At 40.0% G+C, this 20,055-nt stretch overlaps 1 protein-coding gene across 40 annotated transcripts in view; it reads left to right on the top strand.

The window, feature by feature from the left end:
* Positions 1 to 20,055, top strand: part of LOC126212861 (zinc finger protein 83-like) — a 1,762,073-nt gene that overhangs the window by 313,870 nt on the left and 1,428,148 nt on the right. For 17 of the 40 annotated variants that reach the window (XM_049940333.1, XM_049940337.1, XM_049940334.1 and 14 more), the window contains exon 4: positions 19,681 to 19,773. The exons of the other annotated variants lie outside the window; for them this stretch is intronic. In XM_049940333.1, the coding sequence (XP_049796290.1) occupies positions 19,681 to 19,773 (93 nt within the window). The remainder of the gene's footprint in view (positions 1 to 19,680; positions 19,774 to 20,055) is intronic. 40 annotated transcript variants of the gene reach the window in all.

The following is a 20,055-nucleotide window of genomic DNA, read 5'->3' as shown; positions in this document are numbered from 1 at the left end:
TTCACCTGTTATCACAAACAGGTATTTGGTTTCCTCTACATTTTCTTATCCCTCCCTCCCTCCCTCCCTCCCCTCCCTTGCCTCACAGAGTAATTATGCCTTTGTGCCTCATACTGTATCCCATCAATCTTTCCTTGTCCTTTGTCAAGTTTTGCTGTAAATTTCTTGTGTTCCTCATTACATTCAATTCCTCTTTATTATTTATGGAGTATTACCAACTATCCTTCAGCATTCTTCTGTAAACGCACATTTCAATAGATTCTTGTTCTCTATTTTCCTTGAGCTGCTTTTCGACCACTTATCAGTTCTGTAAAAGTTAACACTCCAGACAAATGCCTTTAGAAGGGACTTCTTAACACATTAAAGTTATATTTAATGTTAACAAAATTGTTTTTCAGAAAACTTTCTTGTGCTATAGCCAATTGCCATTTTATATTCTCTGTACTTTGGCCATCATCAGTTACTTCACTAACCAAATGGCAAAACTTGTCTACTCCTTTTATTGTCCCATTTTGTAATCTAATTTCCTCACCCTCAGCTTACTTATTTTGACTATCCTTGTTTAACTTTCATGGATATTTTTCATATTACTCTTTTTGTGGCATACTGTTCAGCTGATCTTCCACATTCTTTTCCATCTCTGACAATTATGGTAACATCAGCAAACCTTTAAGGTCCTCCTTGTCTCTTAATTCCCTGTCAAAATTGTTCTTCAGTTTCATTTCTACTTGTTCAATTTCCAGAGAGAATAGTATGGGGACAAGTTACAACAATATCTCACATTGTTAACCAACACAGTTTCCCTTTTGGTTCTTCTTCAGCTCTTAGAACTACAGTTAATTTCCGTATAGTTGTAGACACGCTTTCACTCCCTTCAATGTATCTTGGATAATTTTAGAATACCGAAGAGCATGTGCCAGTTAATATTCTCAAAAGCTTTTCCATTTATTTTCATGTGCTATAAATATTGGTTGGCTGTTCTTCAATGTGGTTCCTAAAACAAAACCTCAAAATCAATACTGCTTCCTGTATTCCTAATTTTCTGGAAAATCCAATGTGATCTCCCCGCAGACTGACTTTTAGAAGTCATTCCATCCTTCTGTAAATAATTTGAGTTGATGTTCCACAACCACAACTCAGTAAACTGATTGTTCAGAAATACTCACACCATTCCATACCGGAATTCTTTGGAATTTGGATTATTATATTGGCCATGAGGTCTGAGGGTGTATAAGGTGTTATATTTATCCTGCATACCAGTTTCATCAGTTTTATCATAGTCCTTTCTTGCAAAGAACTTAGTACTTCTTAAGAAATATCAACCACTCTAGGTGTCTTGATACATTGATTTGTTGATATGTTCATTGTTATGTGTAGATACCATCAAGGAAGAGGACATTCTAGGAGGTGGAATGAGTTAAGATATACATTAAAATCACACAGAGATGTCACATAAGCTTAATCTGCGTTCTGTTTTGTTATAACCCAAGGAAATTGTACTTTATTGCTCGAACAGTACACACACATGGAAGATGAGGTACTATAAAATTAGCAGTACACAAGTGGTTGGTGGAGCCTTGCACTACAGCCTATATAGTCATTAGTTCCATGGGGGGTGCAGCTGCCAGAATGTGCACACAGTTGCTGTTGTATTACCATACCAAGTGGCCTCTAGTGGCCAAATCAAGCACAAACTTTATGCGCAAACTATGAAGTGATGTACACATTAAACTGGTAGTTAAAGCACTCCTCTTCCATTGCATGGAGGTGAGCACTATGCTCATGTTCATTTCTTCTGTGGGCAATGTAGGTTGTTGAGTCATGTGATCTACTGCCACCATGCGTAGGGTTGTAAGTGGCATGAGTGCGGACAGGTGCAGTACATGCCCTCTTGTCTAAGGCCATATGGTAGGACAGGCAGCACTGGTGCAGCTTCCATTTACATGTCTGATTTCAACAATAGGGAAGGAGGTTGTGTTAATAGTGAAGGAACATGTGGCACTGGTTGTGATGGAGGTGGCAGCACTGGTATCGGCTGCAACAGTGTGGGACATGGGCCCCCACCATGGTCCGTGGCAGTTGAAGGGGGCATCCACAGCAGAGGAGATAGTTGTGAAAACATTGGCAGTGGCGACAGAGAAGGTAAGGGTAATGGCCGCGATGTATTAGACCGCTGGGCAGACAGACGACACAGGGGAGACGGAGGCACAACTAGCCTGCAGCCACCCCTGGGAGGTAATAGCTGGTCAATGTGTCACATTGCCCTCCCCTCAGCCATGCGGATGTCGCAGAGGCATTGGCCACTGGTACTGCACTGTGCTGGCGGATGGCCATGTGTCGGGCAGGGCAGATATAGTGAAGTCCATGGCCGATGTTCATGGAACAAGTCTGCCGGGCTCCTATTGCCAACAGGGGTGAACCTATAAGAACTGAGGAACCAGTCAAAAGCTACTTCCGCTGACACAAACGAAACACATTTCTCATCGGAGTCTTTAAATGTTCATGCCAGTCATTCAGCTTCCCTGTTCGACTGAAGGTGGAAAAGAGGAGCCATGACATGGTGAACGCCTCTTTCTTTACGAGAATCTTCAAATTCCTAAGATATGAACTGGGAGCTGTTGTCTTTAACTAATGTATACAGAAAACCTTCCATTGCAAAAAATTTTTCACAAAGCTGAAATAGCGGCCACCACATAAGTATACAGAAACTTCCAATAAGCATGAAATACAAGAAGCCAAAAGAGATTCAAAACAGGTTCCACGAAATCTACATGAATTTGTTCCCAAGGCTGATGTATCTGGCTGTGGTGTCAGAGAATCACAGGGAATCACTTAATGGGTGGCTCACTGTTTGCAATCTGCCAGAACTAGCACTATTTCTCCATCAGTGCCTACCCAAAAAATGCATGTATGCTAATGCTTTTGTATGTGACACACCCCAGTGCAACATATGTAACAAACACGTAACCTTACTCTGAAGGGCAGACGGGACTGTAACCTGGGGAGCAGTGTCCTTTGTAGCTAACAGCAGCCATCCATTCCAAACAGAAAGACTTCATAATGTAAAATAATTTCTCAAAGGATTGGAAGCATGATCCAGAGGTTTATCCAGCCAGCTGTGTTGCACAAAAGAAACAATTTTAATTAAAACAAGATCTGCAAATACCTCAACCACAATTTCAGTGCTAGTAACAGGAAAAGCATCAACATTTTGAGCTTCCGCGTCTAAATGAAAACAGTTCTCCTTTGTCAAACTCTGGATCCTGGCCAGTTGGCAAGTGCGAAAAGACATTTGCATGTTGCACTATAAGCCAAAAATATATCTCATATCATGACAGGAAAAGAGTTCACTGCTGTAAGTGCTTTATGCCCTTGTTCGGCAAGGACACCAAAGTGTTAAAAAGAAAGACCAGCGGTTTGTGGTCTGTGATCAGGTGAAATGTAGACTTGTGTAGAAAAACATAATTTTTTTATAAAACATGCGCAACACCAAAGCCTTTTTCTCTTTCAGAGAATAACACTACTGACCCTACTGCATTGAACTGAAGGGTTTAAGAGGTACGTGCAATAGGGTGTTCAGATCCATTCCCACACGTAAGAGCAAGAACGGCACGAAGACCAAACTCAGATGCGTACATTGCTAACGCAGTGTGCTGGTCCAGCTGAAAAGTGACCATACAAAGGGCCAGCTGCAGCTTACATTTAAACTACTTTAATGTCCAGTTGCAAGCTGGGACCAGTGAAAACGTACATCCATATGTAACAATGTGTTGAGCACTTGTGGCACAGTAATAGTGTCTGGTGTGAATTAGTGGTAATATACAATTTTGCCTAAAAATGCTTGTAATTCTGTGATAGATGTGGGGTGTAGTAGTAGGTCAATAGCATCAATATGCTGGTGCAATGGTTTAATGTCAGCATGTGACACTTCAAAACCCAAATAAATAATGGATGGTTGAAAAGCTGTCTTTTCCAAATTGCACTTTAACCATGCAGACTGTAAAACAGAAAATGGAGTGCAAAGCTTCTGCAAATGTTTCTCTGTGGAGGTGATGGACACTGCAGTGTCATCTAAATAGTTGATGCAGCCTCAAACTGTTGCAATAAGTTGCTATAAGGTGTTGAAAAATAGGTGGCGTGCTTGCGACATCAAAAGGAAAATGCTGGTATTGATAAAGCTCAAATGGGTATTGATAACTATAAGGCATTTAGATTCCTCACTGAACAGCAGCACTAAATATGCCACTCTGAAGCCAGTCTGTGAAAAATATGGCCCCCCAATAATGTTGTTAACAGATCATCAGGGTGCAGAATAGGATAGGTATTAATGATTGACTGTGGAGTAATAGATTTTCAAAATCACTGCAGAGGTGTTATTTACTGGTAGGTCTTTTGATTATCACTAGTAGTGCTGACCATTCACTGGAAGAAATAGGTCGAATAACATAAAGTGATTGAAGACACAGTAATTCTGCTGTTGCTTGATCCTGTGAGTTTACTGGTACCAGGTGGACCCAGAAAAAATGATGTCAGAGAGACTGTTTCATCAGAATATAAGCCTGACATTCTGTTGCACCACCCAGTCCTGGGAAAAATAGAGAGGAAAATTTGACACAGGGTATCTAACTGTTTATATGGAAGTTTATCATAAACCACATGCACTTCATCATTGATGGCGAATCAAAACCATTGAAAAGCACCCAAGCAGAATTTCAGTTTAAACATTCTCCACAACTAAGAATTTTAATGAAAAGACCACAGCCTTGGAAGTCACTGGTGCAGAAACTGTTCAACAATGGGAATGTGTTGTTTCGTATTACTCATCAACCTCTGTGACACTGGTGTCAGAGGGGGAGAATCCAAATCCACATAAGTCTGAGAATTCACCAGTGTTGCTACAGCCCGCGCACGCATGCACACGTCAGTGTACGAGGTATGGCTAGAAAAAAACCAGACTAGTACTGGTGAAACAATAAAACAAATGCAATAAGGCTGAAAGTTGCGTGGTCTGTCACGTGACTCTCGCTCCGCCTACTGCTCGAGTTTCATCTGCCTCCTGCACTCAGTCTGCCCGTGGCGTCTGTTTTAAGTAGTTGACGTTTTGTCTGTGCGTTGGAAAATGTTGAGTGTACAGAAAGAACAGCGTGTTAACATCAAATTTTGTTTCAAACTAGGAAAATCTGCAAGTGAAACGTTTGTAATGTTACAACAAGTGTACGGCGATGATTGTTTATCGCGAACACAAGTGTTTGAGTGGTTTAGACGATTTAAAGATGGCCGCGAAGACACCAGTGATGACACTCTCACTGGCAGACCATTGTCAGCAAAAACTGATGCAAACATTGAAAAAATCAGTAAATCGTTAATCCTTGTCAACTCCTGTTAACTCAGACACTGCTCTGATTGTTAAACGGCGATCTTGTCGAACTAGTGTACCGATTTTTTTCAATGTTTGCATCAGTTTTTGCTCACAGTGGTCTGCCAGTGCGAGTGTCATCACTGGTGTCTTCGCGGCCATCTTTAAATCGTTGAAACCACTCAAACACTTGTGTTCACGATAAACAATCATCGCCGTACACTTGTTGTAACATTACAAACGTTTCACTTGCAGATTTTCCTAGTTTGAAACAAAATTTGATGTTAACACGCTGTTCTTTCTGTACACTCAACATTTTCCGACGCACAGACAAAACGTCAACTACTTAAAACAGACGCCATTGGCAGACTGAGTGCAGGAGGCAGATGAAACTCGAGCAGTAGTCGGAGCGAGAGTCACGTGACAGGCGACGCGACTTTCAGCCTTATTGCATTCGTTTTATTGTTTCACCAGTACTAGTCCGGTTTTTTTCTAGCCACACCTCGTATATCTTGCTTTGGAACACTGTCACTGCTGACAAACTGTTCATATCAATGTTCATTTCATCCCCACTCAGATTTGGGAAGGAGTTAGGAACAGAAGCAATGTGTCCTTTGTTATGTCACCTGTTACATGTTTTACAGCTCTTGGGACATGCAGTCCATTCGTGTTGAATGAAGCAGTGTGGGCATAAAGGCAGTAGAGCATTAGCCTGTCACTGTTGTGATTCGGTCTGTTGTCACAAATGACAATGACCTGTAAAACATAGACATCTGCTGGACTGCTGCAGTAGAGTCATATGTTCCATTGTGGACTGACTGAAGGCTGGGAAGTGTGAGAGGGACAGATTCCTGATATTTCAGATCAGGCTTCCACCTGACTGCCTGCAGCCCATCAAACATCAAATGACTTCCAAAACGGTACAATTTTCACATTGTAAAACTCACTCTTGAACTTTCCTATCAGGAGAAAAATGTATTGCATCACGAAGCATTTGATCTCCGTAGGATTCCCTATGAAAATTTGTCACAAAATTATGTTGGCTAAGTCAATGTATTTCTGCTTCCCATACCCTGTATGACTCTTTTGGTTGCTTTTCACAGTGGTAAAATTCCACAAGAGCAGCCATAACGTATGTTTACAGTGGAAGTAGAAAATAACTCACAAGTGATTGAAAGAAAGGCTGGAAAATTCTTGTAAGGGGTTGGGCTGACGCAACAACTGATACACGTGAGGTGAAATCCATGACAAAAAAGGGCCTTGCACAAGTATATGCATTTTACCTTTAATGCTTGGAATGTTGCTACAGGCATTTTTTGTTTATGTCCTGGTTCTCTGCTGCATCATTGTTTACAGTGAGTGGCAGCGGGTATGTTGTTGGTGGGGCTCCAGGTTGTGCCAGTGTAGTCGTTAAACTGGAAATAGCAGCTGTCAGTGCTGTTGCTTGCAAAGAGATTGAAGCACTGCCTCCATGAAAATTAAACTCAAAGGATCAATGACTGATGTGCAACATGTGGAGTCAGGTACTGTACTTGCCACCAAAAAAGTGTTCTAACTCCAGAACACAGTATGTTATTGCACAAAACAGTACACACACACACACACACACACACACACACACACACACACACACACACACACACACACAAATGTAAGACAAGGTAGAATGCAATTAGCAATACACAAATTGTTGGCAGAGCCTTGTGCTCCAGCCTACATTGTCATTAGCTCCATCAAGGGGTGGTTGCACAAGCAGCTGCTGTCGTGTTAGCAAGCCAGGCGACCTCTAGTGGCTGAACCAAGCACAAACTTCACGTGCCAACTATGAAGCAGTGTACACACAAGATTGGTAGTTCAGCAGGTGTAAACAATAAATTATCGTCTTTTGCTTTATACAGGTTTGTGCCACCAGTAAATTGGTAAGGAAGGTGATATTTTGAAAAAAAGATTTGTGTTTCAGTGATCTTTCAAATTTTTCTTGCAATAGCACATCCCTGTTATTATTTAGTTTAAAACCAAAATTTTTAGGTCTGAGACGTGTTACAGGCAGGCAGTCCTGAAAACAAGAACAAAATGAGAACAAAATATTCAGTAGTTTCCAGATGGTAAGGTTAGTATACAGGGTGATTCACAAAGATGTGCAAATATTTTAATATGTTATTCTACCAGTAAAACTAAAGGAAAAAGTTCATATAAACATAGGTCCGCAAATGTTTGGTTATGGAGTTATGACTATTAAAAGATTTTGTCTGCAAGTTTATCTACTTTGTTAATACGAAGCTATCGCAGAACTGTACAAGGTTAAAGTAAAGTACAATTTCCATTTATTTAGTTGTTATTGGTCTGGTGAATCTGATAAAACATGTTCCAGATGAGTATCTGCAGTAGTTTTGCAGAATATCCAGAGAAGCAAAGGTTATTGTACAAGTAAATTTGTATACTTTCCATTAAGAATGTAGAAACATTTGTCATTGTTGGCAACCGTTAGTGAGTTGTTTGTCATTTCCTAACCATGAAATGAGTTATTTCTCTGTATTGTTCAGTGAAAGAACATAACAAGCGTGTTTAAGTGAAACCACATGGTAAGTGTTCTCGATTGTAGATTATTTATGAAATAGGGATGCCTATCAAATTTATGACCAAGAAATGGTGTTTATTTATGGCAAATGTGATGGTAATGCTATGGCTGCAGTTAACAATTCCGAAAGTGTGACCCATTAGTGGAAGATTTCAAAATTTATGGGAGACAAGTTCTCTACCTAGCGTTTATTATCAATGCGAGCTCTCGATACATGAAGACGATGATGAGGATGTTATGGATGCTGTTCAACATAGCCTGGGTACCAGTACCCGACACACCTCTCAGCGATTAGGCATTTCACAACCTAAAGTATGGCGTACCCTGAAGTAAATAATCTGTATCCTTACCATAAACAAAAAGTGCATCATTTACATCTGGGAGATCCTGCTATTTGCTTGGAGTTGTGCAACTGGTTAAATACTTATCAACTGTTACACAAATACATTTTATTTACTGTTGAGGCACACTTTACTCGAGATGGTATAAACAATTTTCATAACAAACACGTATGATCTGAAGCAAAACCATTTACTACAGTGCAATGCAATTTGCAGCAGCAATTTAGCATAAATGTGTGGTAGGGTATAATCAACACACACTTTATTGGACCATTCATTTTCCCAGGACATCTAACAGGCGACACGTACTTAAAATTCTTAAAAAAAAAAATGCCCCACTTCCTCAAAGATGTCCCACTTGCTACGCCATTGCAAATGTGTTTTCAACATGGTGGTGCACCTCTAAATTTCACCAGTGCTGTTACTACACATTTAAATGAACATTTTCCCTCAGAAATGGACTGGTCTTGGTGCTACATGTATGTGGCCACCGAGATAATCCCATTTGACACCAATGGATTTTTGTGTATGGGGATGGATGAAAGAGGCATTACTTGCTTGAATTATGAATGCATTAGGCAAAATTAAGAACAACCCTGTGAAACAGAAACGAGCAACAAAATCTATTCATACATGTGCAGCTAAATGCATTGAACTTGGAGAAATTTTTGAACATTTATTGTGAATGTATTGTGAAACTGTATGAACACTGTACAACTTCCTTATCACTGAGCTTTGTTTTTTCCGGTTTAACATGAATTCACATGTGCTATGGTATTAATAAAAGCAGATTATCTGACACATTCATGCAGTTTCAGTTAATGTTATTACTGCCATTTTTCCAAACTTAAATTCTCTTTAACTTCTGTTGCAAACATTGTATAATTGTATGGAATTAAAAAAAACGAATGGGGCCAAGTAAATAATAAATTAAAAATTTTATGAAATTACTTCTTTGCTTTTTTGGATGTTTTTAACCTCGTACTGTTTTTCGATGGCTTCATATTAACAAAGTTGCTACATTTCAGCAAAATCTTTTATTAGCCATAACTCTGTAACTAAACATTTGCAGACCTATGTTTGCATTAATTTGTTTCTTTAGTTTTACTTGTAGAATAACATATTAATATATTTGCATATTTTCATGAATCACCCTGTATTTCATCAGAACGAATGGAACTGAAAAAAAAGGTATATTCACAAATTCGATATGATGGAGCAGATCATATATTAGAGCTATTTTCTGTGCCTATGTAAGCACCATGTAACCACAGGGACAGAAAAGTTAAACGTATGTGGAAGTCGTGTGTACTAAAGAGTTTTGCGCTAGTGTTCGTGTGTTTACAGTGGTTCTGCACTTGTATGAAATATACCCCATACCTGAGAAAGGTATGTAAAGAGAGAGTGGTGACACAAAAAAAATCACATATTGCAGGATAATTCAAGAAAACCAAACCTTGCAATGCGACTGATATTGTTCTACATACCAAGGTGAATAATCATGAATTAATAGTGATTTATTTCATCAAAACAGTGTGTCTTCACAAAAATCTGTGAGTCAGTTTATCTGTGGCCCTTGTCCATTTAATGTTACCCTTCCCTCCACAAGCGAAGACTCATCTGAAAGTATATATTTTTGTAAGAGTGATAAGCACATAAAGCTTTACCTTTTGTTACATTTCATCCTGTGTTTGGAGTGGCATTTTCTGCCTTCAGCACATTTGCACAGTTCTTTCATCATCACTCATTCAACCGGTAACATAGGTCCCATCAGGAAGGATAACCTTCTGACATTTGGAATAAGTCAAAGTATTTAAACACGTATCATAGCTACAAATACTTTCGACTGGGTCACATTTATAAATTTCTGTATCTTCATCCTTGCTAACATGGTCTCCATTTCTGCTGGTTGCAGCTGGATGATTTCCTTTCATGGATTTGCAGATGTGTGATGGAATGTCCCCTGCCTCCCCCAGTACTGCATGTTGGCTACTGGAAACCAGCCTGCTGAGGGATGTTCTGTATAGTGAGGTTCTATTTGAAGCCAATAGAGTTGGTTGTTCTCCAAGCCACAGTTTTGCAGCATGGGACTTCTTGGAAAATTTCTGAAAACTCGCATATTTTCTTCTGGTGAAGGACAGTAGTAGAATGACGCCAGAATAAAACTTGCCATTTATTGAATGATTTTATAAAATTCATGACAAGAGCCAAACAGAACATTTATGACATACCAAATTAGAACCATGTAACAAGAACTATATTAAACTTCTCATAACTGGGATTCACAGCCATGTGAAATTTTTGGAAAGACATCATGTTTACGCCAGTGACGGGTAAACTTTTTGTTTCCACTATTGCAATTTTGGCCTTGCGCCATTATCAAGTGCAGGTGTTTTGGCTTTAAACCAAGTCAACTTTATACAGGCTGACACATTTATATGTCATTGTTATTTGCTGTTATATACATTCGTAATGCTGCTAAGTAGTGCGAGCACACATGTTGATATATTGTAAAACAGCACAGTCTGTACATACACATGTTCATTCCCCCATCACTAGCAACTTTTGCACTAAACCACAGTAGTTCGCTGCTGTGGTTTAGTGCAAAAGTTACTAGTGATGGGGGAATGAACATATGTGCTCGCACTACTTAATAAATGTGTCAGCCTGTATAAAGTTGACATGACTTAAAGCCAAACCATTTGCATTTGATAATGGCCTAAGGCCGACATTGCAATAGTGGAAATAAAAAGTTTAACAACCACTGGCATAAACATGATGTCTTTCAAAAAAACTTTATTAAACCTTCCTTCAATGCAACTCCCTGTAATTACCGTATTTTTCAAGAAATATGTCACAGCACACTAAGGTGTGCTGAAAAGTGATGCCTCCAAATTTTTTATGTGAATACTCTTAAAGCTCTTTAAATAAAAGAAACATTCTACATGATGTTTAAAGCTTTCCCGGTGTACTGATTGTTCCATAAAAACATGGGAGAACTGCCGCATATCAGTAACGTTCTGTCACGATATTTCGGCGCAGAGTCTTTCGGCCATCTTCAGGTGAATGCCACTGTAGTAGTACTGGCGAGTACGTGCTGAGCCCCGCTATTTAGAGCTTTCTGAGGTGACATTGCGCATGCGCTGCTCAGCGTGCACTGCTCAGCATGCGTGTTCATAACAGCTCCATGCGCTGCGCCTCGCGCCCTCCACTGTGAAAGCCTGGCATATCGGTATCAGGTCGATTTCCATCTTTATGCAGATAACTACGTTGACTACGAAGTTTCCCTATAACAGGATTCCAAGCAGAGTTTAGCTGATAACTGCTATCTCGATTGATGAGAGTCTCATTGTCAGACAATCTTATTTTCACAGATTCATTGATAATCGAGCTCCAAAAGTTTGATGTATGGGCCAAAATTTTTGTGTCGTCGTAATTCATGGAATGGTCTGTGGAAATACAATGTTCGGCGATTGCAACCCACCAAGTCCGTAATCGCCAAACATTGTATTTCCACAGACCATTCCATGAATTACGACGACACAAAAATTTTGGCCCATACATCAAACTTTTGGAGGTCGATTATCAATGAATCTGTGAAAATAAGATTGTCTGACAATGAGACTCTCATCAATCGAGATAGCGGTTATCAGCTAAACTCTGCTTGGAATCCTGTTATAGAGAAACTTTGTAGTCGACGTAGTTATCTGCATAAAGATGGAAATCGAGCTGATACCGATACGCCAGGCTTTCACAGTGGAGGGCGCGAGGCGCAGCGCACGGAGCCGTTATGAACGCGCACGCTGAGCAGCGTATGTGTAATGTCATCTCAGAAGGCTTTAAATAGCGGAGCTCAGCACGTACTCGTCAGTACTACTACAGTGGCATTCACCTGAAGATGGCCAGAAGACTCTGCGCCGAAATATCGTGGCAGAACGTTACTGAAATCCGGCAGTTCTCCCGTGTTTTTATGGAACAACATTCTACATCTTTGTTCTTAAAGTCTATATATTTGCATCTCTCTGCCACTACAGGCTGCTGAATCTCAGCATGCTGTAATTGAGTTTCAAATTTAAGGAGTTTGTCCACAGATGGGGCATTTTCTCCTTCAGCATTATAATGCCAGACCACACACGAGCCCTGCAGCATCTGCAACAATCTAACACCTTGGGTACACTATCATTGATCATCCTCTATACAGTCCCAACTTGGTCCCATCTGATTTCCATCTGTCTCTAAAATGTGAAGGACACCTTTGAACACTTCACTTTGATAGTGATGTGGTACAAGCAGAGGTTATGTTGTGGCTTCATCAACAAAGTCAAACAGTGACGGTACCAACAAACTGGTCTCTCACGGGGAGAAATGTCTTTATCGCCAGGGTGACAGTGTTTAGAAATAAATATGTAGACATGGAAGATAAAACTATAGAATCTTAATAACATTTGTTTTATTTAAAAAGGTGTAAGAGTTTTCATATACAAAATTCAGAGACTTTTTATCTTGCCCTTGTATATTAGGAAAGGCTGCAGTGGCGTGACTCGTTTGTGTATCTGTGTGTACCTGTACTGTTGGCACAAACATGTTGCATGGGGGAGGAAGGTTAACTGTAAAGAGAGCAGACTAAAATATGGTTCCTAAAGTGGGACAGCTGCCTCTCCAGAAGCTGCAGAGGGAACATGCTGAAAGATTGTTAGATGGCCTTATTAGTCAACAGGCCTGTGCTGTGTTATTGCTGTGAATGGTGTGAAGGAAAACTACAGCCATTCTATTTCCTGCAGATACACATATCTACCGTATGATTTAATTATGGCAGCATTATCGTTGGTGAACTATTCCATGACCAACATTCAGATATCTAGAATGGTGATAGGAGGATAGTAAGGACAGTGATGTCGTGATCAGATAAATCAAACTTGGCATCCTGCAAGTCAGAAGATGGTATGTCTGATCCCTCCATTGGGTAGATTGGTAAGTGCACTTACAGGCAGAAGTACATATCTTAAAGTGTGGTAGCAGGAAGAACAGGTTTTATGTTCAGGTGAATAGAGCTTTATGAACAGAAACACAAATGCAGTAGATGTAATACTGAATACAAAATATCACATTTGATCTACTGTAAACAGTGTACTGAATTCCATAATTTAATCCAGATAGTCACAAAGCCAAGACTTACCACAGTAGTGCAAATATATGTGCTTCCTAGATCCACAGATGATAAAGCAATTGAAAAAAAATGTATAATGAGATAAAAGAAATTATTCACATTGTTGAGGGAGATAAAAATTTGAGATGGGGCTGGAATTTGATTTTAGGAACAGGAAAATAGTACAGTAATGGAAATCAGTATAAAAGCATGAATATATGTTGGAAAAATTGACATTGTTAGCTGGAATAATTGTGTACAGTGTATATGCAATAGTCTGAGAGCCAGTATGACAACAAACACAGTCAAATGGTAGTGCAGTTGATGTAATACAGTATATAACAAGACATCAATGTTTCAGGTGGTAGATGGTATAACTCAATATAGAGGAGCAGGCTCTGCCTGGTATTACTGTGTACATATATGCCTTTACAACAAATAAGAGACACACTATTAATGGCAGTGTGAGTTGTGTACATAAACCATGATTGTGACACTGTCATATGGGAAACAGCATGGGATGAAAAAGAAAAAGATCAATGTGTACAAGGTAACGGAATTCTCTGACCATCATATCACTAAGAGGTTGAACCATTCAATTACAGTGATTGATAATTTTGTTAGATTGGGTGCATGATATGGATGAAAGGAAAATATGAGAAAAGTAGAAAATTATCTGAGTCACAGAAAGGGTTCCTTTTGTGCAAATCAGAGGCTACAAACTGTTATTCTTCTCAACTTGTTCCTGATTTACAGTTGTCAGTAACTGCCAGATGTGTACAAGAAATTTTTTCAAGTTCCAAACATCTTGCATTCAAGGAACGACTGCAGAAACCTGCTCTAACACTCGAACATAAATAAGCTATACTGGAGTTGTTCACTGAAGAACATATGTGGACTTCATATTGGGATACAGAGATTTTCAGTGATTAGAAGAAATTTAATTTAGATTTCCAGTTAGACTTCAGTATTATTGGCGTGATGTGAGGGCTGTGCAGCAAGTAAGATTGAACATAAATTTTGGTGGCAGAAGTGTTGCTTGGCTAAACACAAGAATGGACTCTTGAGACTTACACTACACTCAGATGCTAGAGCCAGAATTGATTAGAATGTATCAGAACCTAGGCAATGAATGTCAACAAGTTAATGCATCTATGCATGTTTCTGCTACACGCAAAGAGTGGTTTGAAGATACAGATATGGATGTTTTGCTCTGGTATGCACACAGCCAGGATATGAACCCCATGGAAAACCCTTGGGGGAATACTTGCAGAGTGTTTTTGCCACAGTTGAAGGCAATTTCAGTTTGTATGTGAGCTGAAAAGTGCAATAAATTTCACTGCAAGAACTACAAATTGCAACAAAATCAACGCTGAAGAGAATTTTCAACAAAGGAACCAACAATCCAATAACACAACATAACAGGACAGTGAGTGCCTTTATACCATCTTTCATCCAGGAAATGCAAATGCCTTATTTTGCTACGTTAAGAAAGAAGCTATGTAATTCCATCATAATAGTGCGTGTATTATACATATTTACTACATTCATAATAAATTTAATACAGTATGCTACAGACATTGCAATATTACTTTATACTTTATACCAATTTCCAATACTATAAAAGAACTGAATGGAGAAAGAATGAAAGGGGAAACTGTCTGATAGAATTTTGTATACAGTAGAATTTAATCATTGCTAACACTTGGTTTAAGAATCCTAAAACGATTCTTTACATGAAAGGGACCTGGAGACATGAGAATGTATCCGATTGTATAATGCTGAAAGAGAGAGAGAGAGAGAGAGAGAGAGAGAGAGAGAGAGAGAGAGAGAGAGAGAGAGAGAGAGAGAGAGATTGATTGATTGATTGATTGATTGATTGATTGATTTCGACCCCAGATTTTAAACTACAGAATGTTTCCAAGAGCAGTTGTGTATTCTGATTATTATTTATTTTTATGAACTACTTATTAAAACTGAAGAAATTTAGGAAATTTGGTACATGCAAATTAGATAAACTGAAAAAATCAAAGGTTGCTGAAATGGGGAATTAGGCAGCTATTGACTAAAACAAGGGAAAGGAATACTGTAGAAAACAAATAGGTAGCACTGAAATTTGCTAATGGCAATGTATTTCTGTCAAAAATGGCAAAATACTTGGGAGATCAACTGAACATAATTCTGTGTATCTTGGAAATGGGTTATGCAGTGAACATCACCAAATGTAAAATAGTTTTGCTGGAATGTGTTGCAATTAAATTCAAAGATTCCAACGTAATTATATTAGAAAATAAGGCAATAAAGTAGTAGTAGTAGTAGTAGTAGTAGTAGTAGTAGTAGTAGTAGTAGTAGTAGTAGTAGTAGTAGTATGTTTTACTATTTGGGCAGCAAAATAACTGATGGCTGATGTATAGAGGATATGAGACCAGCAATAGCAAGAAAAGCTTTTCATAAGGAGTGTATGTAAATTTCTAATAAAATTTCAAGTGTTATGATATACCTTCTGAAAGTAACTTTTGTGCTGCAGCCTTGTACAGAAATGAAATGTGGATGTTAAACAGCACAGAAAAGAGGGGAAGACAAGCTTTTGAAATGTTGCGGATAAGGCGGGTAGATCAGGTACCCACTGAAGAGGTACAGAATTGAATTCGAAAGGAAAGAAATGTATGGCATAGCTTATCTAAAAGAAAAAGTATGTTGACAGGACACAGCTTGTGCCATCAAGGAATAGTCAGTTTGGTAATGAATGGAGGTTTGGGAGTTAAAAATTGTAAATACACAGTAATGCATGATTACAGGAAGCAGTGTCAATTATGGGGGTTTTAATAGTTACGAAAGGATAGAGACTGTCACAGTATAGAGTAGGGTGGAGAGCTGCCTCAAACCAGTCTTTGGACTGATGATGATAACCATGACCATAACACATACAGAAGTCTAGAATTGTGCAGCATCAATTATTTGTTGTATGTAACCCAGTCTCCCTCTCCCCCTGCAGCTCCTTCTAGTACTGTGGAAATTATTTCCCGGTGTATTAACATGCCCTATCATTGTGTCCCTTTTTCTTGTCAGTATTTTCCAAATGCTTCTTTCTTGGTCAATTCTGGTGACAGAAACAAAGAAAAAAATCCCTTGGCTCAAGAACTGCTAACAAATGTTGTTAAAGTGCTGTTTTATATGAGAGTGGTAAGCACATTGCACAAAATATTCAAATTCTGATAGATTGGAGGCACAGTAATATAACGGATACCAAGTTGTTCAAAGTTTGTAGAGATAGTTTCAAGAGATAATCCAGCGGTGCAATTTTTGAAATTGGTTGGAATATGTTATAACGACCAAGCAAGAGACCAACGAGACAAATAGGGAGTTGTGATATTGACAAGTAAAGAAATTTTCAAGAAAATACAACACCCAAGAAGTGGTAAGTGATGTAGTTTTGGAACCAGAGTGAAAGCACTGGACATTATATGCATTGTCATTAGAGTGAGAGAAAAGGGGAGAGTTTAAGGCAAATAGCATCTTCAGTTACAATGTACAATAAGTGTTACAGTATTTAATTTAAAAGGGAAATTGTTGCTGTGTTACTTCAGAAACTTCTTTTTTGATTATGTTGGCAAAATTGAAGCCATTCACTGACTCAACATCTCATTGTGAGCCCTTTGACTGTGATAGTAGTTGAAGCAGCAGTTTAGTGCAGAATTGCTCTGGTGTTGTAGCAGTGTAGCTGTTTATTTCAAAACACTTGTTTCTCATTTAACTTAGTTAGAAAACTGGGCCCATTTGATTTCAGCACAACTGCTGGACTGTCTCCATTCTTCATTACCTACTCTAAAGTCAACAGGTACCATCTCAGTGTACAATAAATGATTTTGCTGTCAGTTAAATGTCATCGCATTTTATAAAATTTAATTTTACTGACAGATAATGTTTCAGTATATATTCCATTGTTTCTGTCAATTCTTTGTATGCATACTTTGCTATGAGACTATAGTATTGTGATAGATCAAAGTAAATAGTGTAAATACTATAAATAACTTAACCTAGTTCTCGAAGTGCCAGTCCATAAGCAGGAACATAATTGATGAAATGAGTTGTATTCAGCATACACTCCTGGAAATGGAAAAAAGAACACATTGACACCGGTGTGTCAGACCCACCATACTTGCTCCGGACACTGCGAGAGGGCTGTGCAAGCAATGATCACACGCACGGCACAGCGGACACACCAGGAACCGTGGTGTTGGCCGTCGAATGGCACTAGCTGCGCAGCATTTGTGCACCGCCGCCGTCAGTGTCAGCCAGTTTGCCGTGGCATACGGAGCTCCATTGCAGTCTTTAACACTGGTAGCATGCCGCGACAGCGTGGACGTGAACCGTATGTGCAGTTGACGGACTTTGAGCGAGGGCGTATAGTGGGCATGCGGGAGGCCGGGTGGACGTACCGCCGAATTGCTCAACACGTGGGGCGTGAGGTCTCCACAGTACATCGATGTTGTCGCCAGTGGCCGGCGGAAGGTGCACGTGCCCGTCGACCTGGGACCGGACCGCAGTGACGCACGGATGCACGCCAAGACCGTAGGATCCTACACAGTGCCGTAGGGGACCGCACCGCCACTTCCCAGCAAATTAGGGACACTGTTGCTCCTGGGGTATCGGCGAGGACCATTCGCAACCGTCTCCATGAAGCTGGGCTACGGTCCCGCACACCGTTAGGCCGTCTTCCGCTCACGCCCCAACATCGTGCAGCCCGCCTCCAGTGGTGTCGCGACAGGCGTGAATGGAGGGACGAGTGGAGACGTGTCGTCTTCAGCGATGAGAGTCGCTTCTGCCTTGGTGCCAATGATGGTCGTATGCGTGTTTGGCGCCGTGCAGGTGAGTGCCACAATCAGGACTGCATACGACCGAGGCACACAGGGCCAACACCCGGCATCATGGTGTGGGGAGCGATCTCCTACACTGGCCGTACACCACTGGTGATCGTCGAGGGGACACTGAATAGTGCACGGTACATCCAAACCGTCATCGAACCCATCGTTCTACCATTCCTAGACCGGCAAGGGAACTTGCTGTTCCAACAGGACAATGCACGTCCGCATGTATCCCGTGCCACCCAACGTGCTCTAGAGGGTGTAAGTCAACTACCCTGGCCAGCAAGATCTCCGGATCTGTCCCCCATTGAGCATGTTTGGGACTGGATGAAGCGTTGTCTCACGCGGTCTGCACGTCCAGCACGAACACTGGTCCAACTGAGGCGCCAGGTGGAAATGGCATGGCAAGCCGTTCCACAGGACTACATCCAGCATCTCTACGATCGTCTCCATGGGAGAATAGCAGCCTGCATTGCTGCGAAAGGTGGATATACACTGTACTAGTGCCGACATTGTGCATGCTCTGTTGCCTGTGTCTATGTGCCTGTGGTTCTGTCAGTGTGATCATGTGATGTATCTGACCCCAGGAATGTGTCAACAAAGTTTCCGCTTCCTGGGACAATGAATTCACGGTGTTCTTATTTCAATTTTCAGGAGTGTAGAAAGAGGCCTCACAATGCAAAATACATGGTACCACACTGCATTTTGCATATAGCAGTGAGTACATTCAGGATGCAAATTAGTTAGATCAGTAAGTTACTTTGGGCGTACCCAAAGGGAGTATTAAAAAGTCCTTACTGTTCATTATATATGTAAATGATAGAGCAGAGGACATTGAAAACCCTGTGAGGCTGTTTAAGGAAGCTACTGTTCCATATTGCCGCAACACCATGGATCTGTAGCAACATTCTTTAGGCATTACGCACTGTATCATATATAAGTGAACAGTAATAAGTGTAACCCAGCCATAAAAGAAACTGTTTCTGGAACACTTGTTTTGCCAATTTGGGTATAGAATTGTTACTGGGAAGGTTAGTACAGGAGATACAGAAGATTTAATGAACAGTGATGCAGTTCATCATGGGTGAATTCAGTATGCCAAAGAGCCATGTATTACTTATCCTGTATACTATTATACAGTTAAGTATGCTGCTTATGACACAGAACTGTGATTGTCTACAAAGATTATTGAGCAAGGTAGCATAGATATGAAACCATATTGATGTAACTTAGAATAGCTGCTCAGAAAATTAGTTTCATTAAATTTCCTTGTGTGTGAGAGATGAGAATCATTGCAAACGGGATGATATTCATAATAAAATATTGAGAGGCATGTAATATATGCAGAAATGTGTAAGAACTCATAACTGAGATTTTCTTTTCCTTTCTTTCAGTTTCCTGAACATCCGTTGGTAACGCTGGAGTCCACTAATTGTTCCAAGGAGGAAACACAAAAAAAATTGGGACCAGAAGAAACTGAGAACATTGTAAGCATTAATGTCTGTGAGGTATTGCATGTGGAACAAAAAATTCCTTGGCTAATCAGAATGTAAAGGATGTGTTACAAAGAAATAAGTTTTCTGGAACTAAGTGCTGTTTGTAATTTCCCACCATCCTTGTACAATTCTCCCCGATTCAGGTTTTTTCTGCCACCTGGTGGCAATTGAGAGGAAATTCTTATTAGTGCTTGGAACAATATTTATAACCATACCTACAGCAACTCTTCTTGAAACCGAACATTTTGTATGATGCATGTGTTGGATGTTTTA

The sequence above is a fragment of the Schistocerca nitens genome, chromosome 11, assembly GCF_023898315.1.
Source record: "Schistocerca nitens isolate TAMUIC-IGC-003100 chromosome 11, iqSchNite1.1, whole genome shotgun sequence".
In the NCBI taxonomy this organism is placed as follows: domain Eukaryota; kingdom Metazoa; phylum Arthropoda; class Insecta; order Orthoptera; family Acrididae; genus Schistocerca; species Schistocerca nitens.
This window is presented reverse-complemented; position numbering and strand designations above follow the sequence as displayed.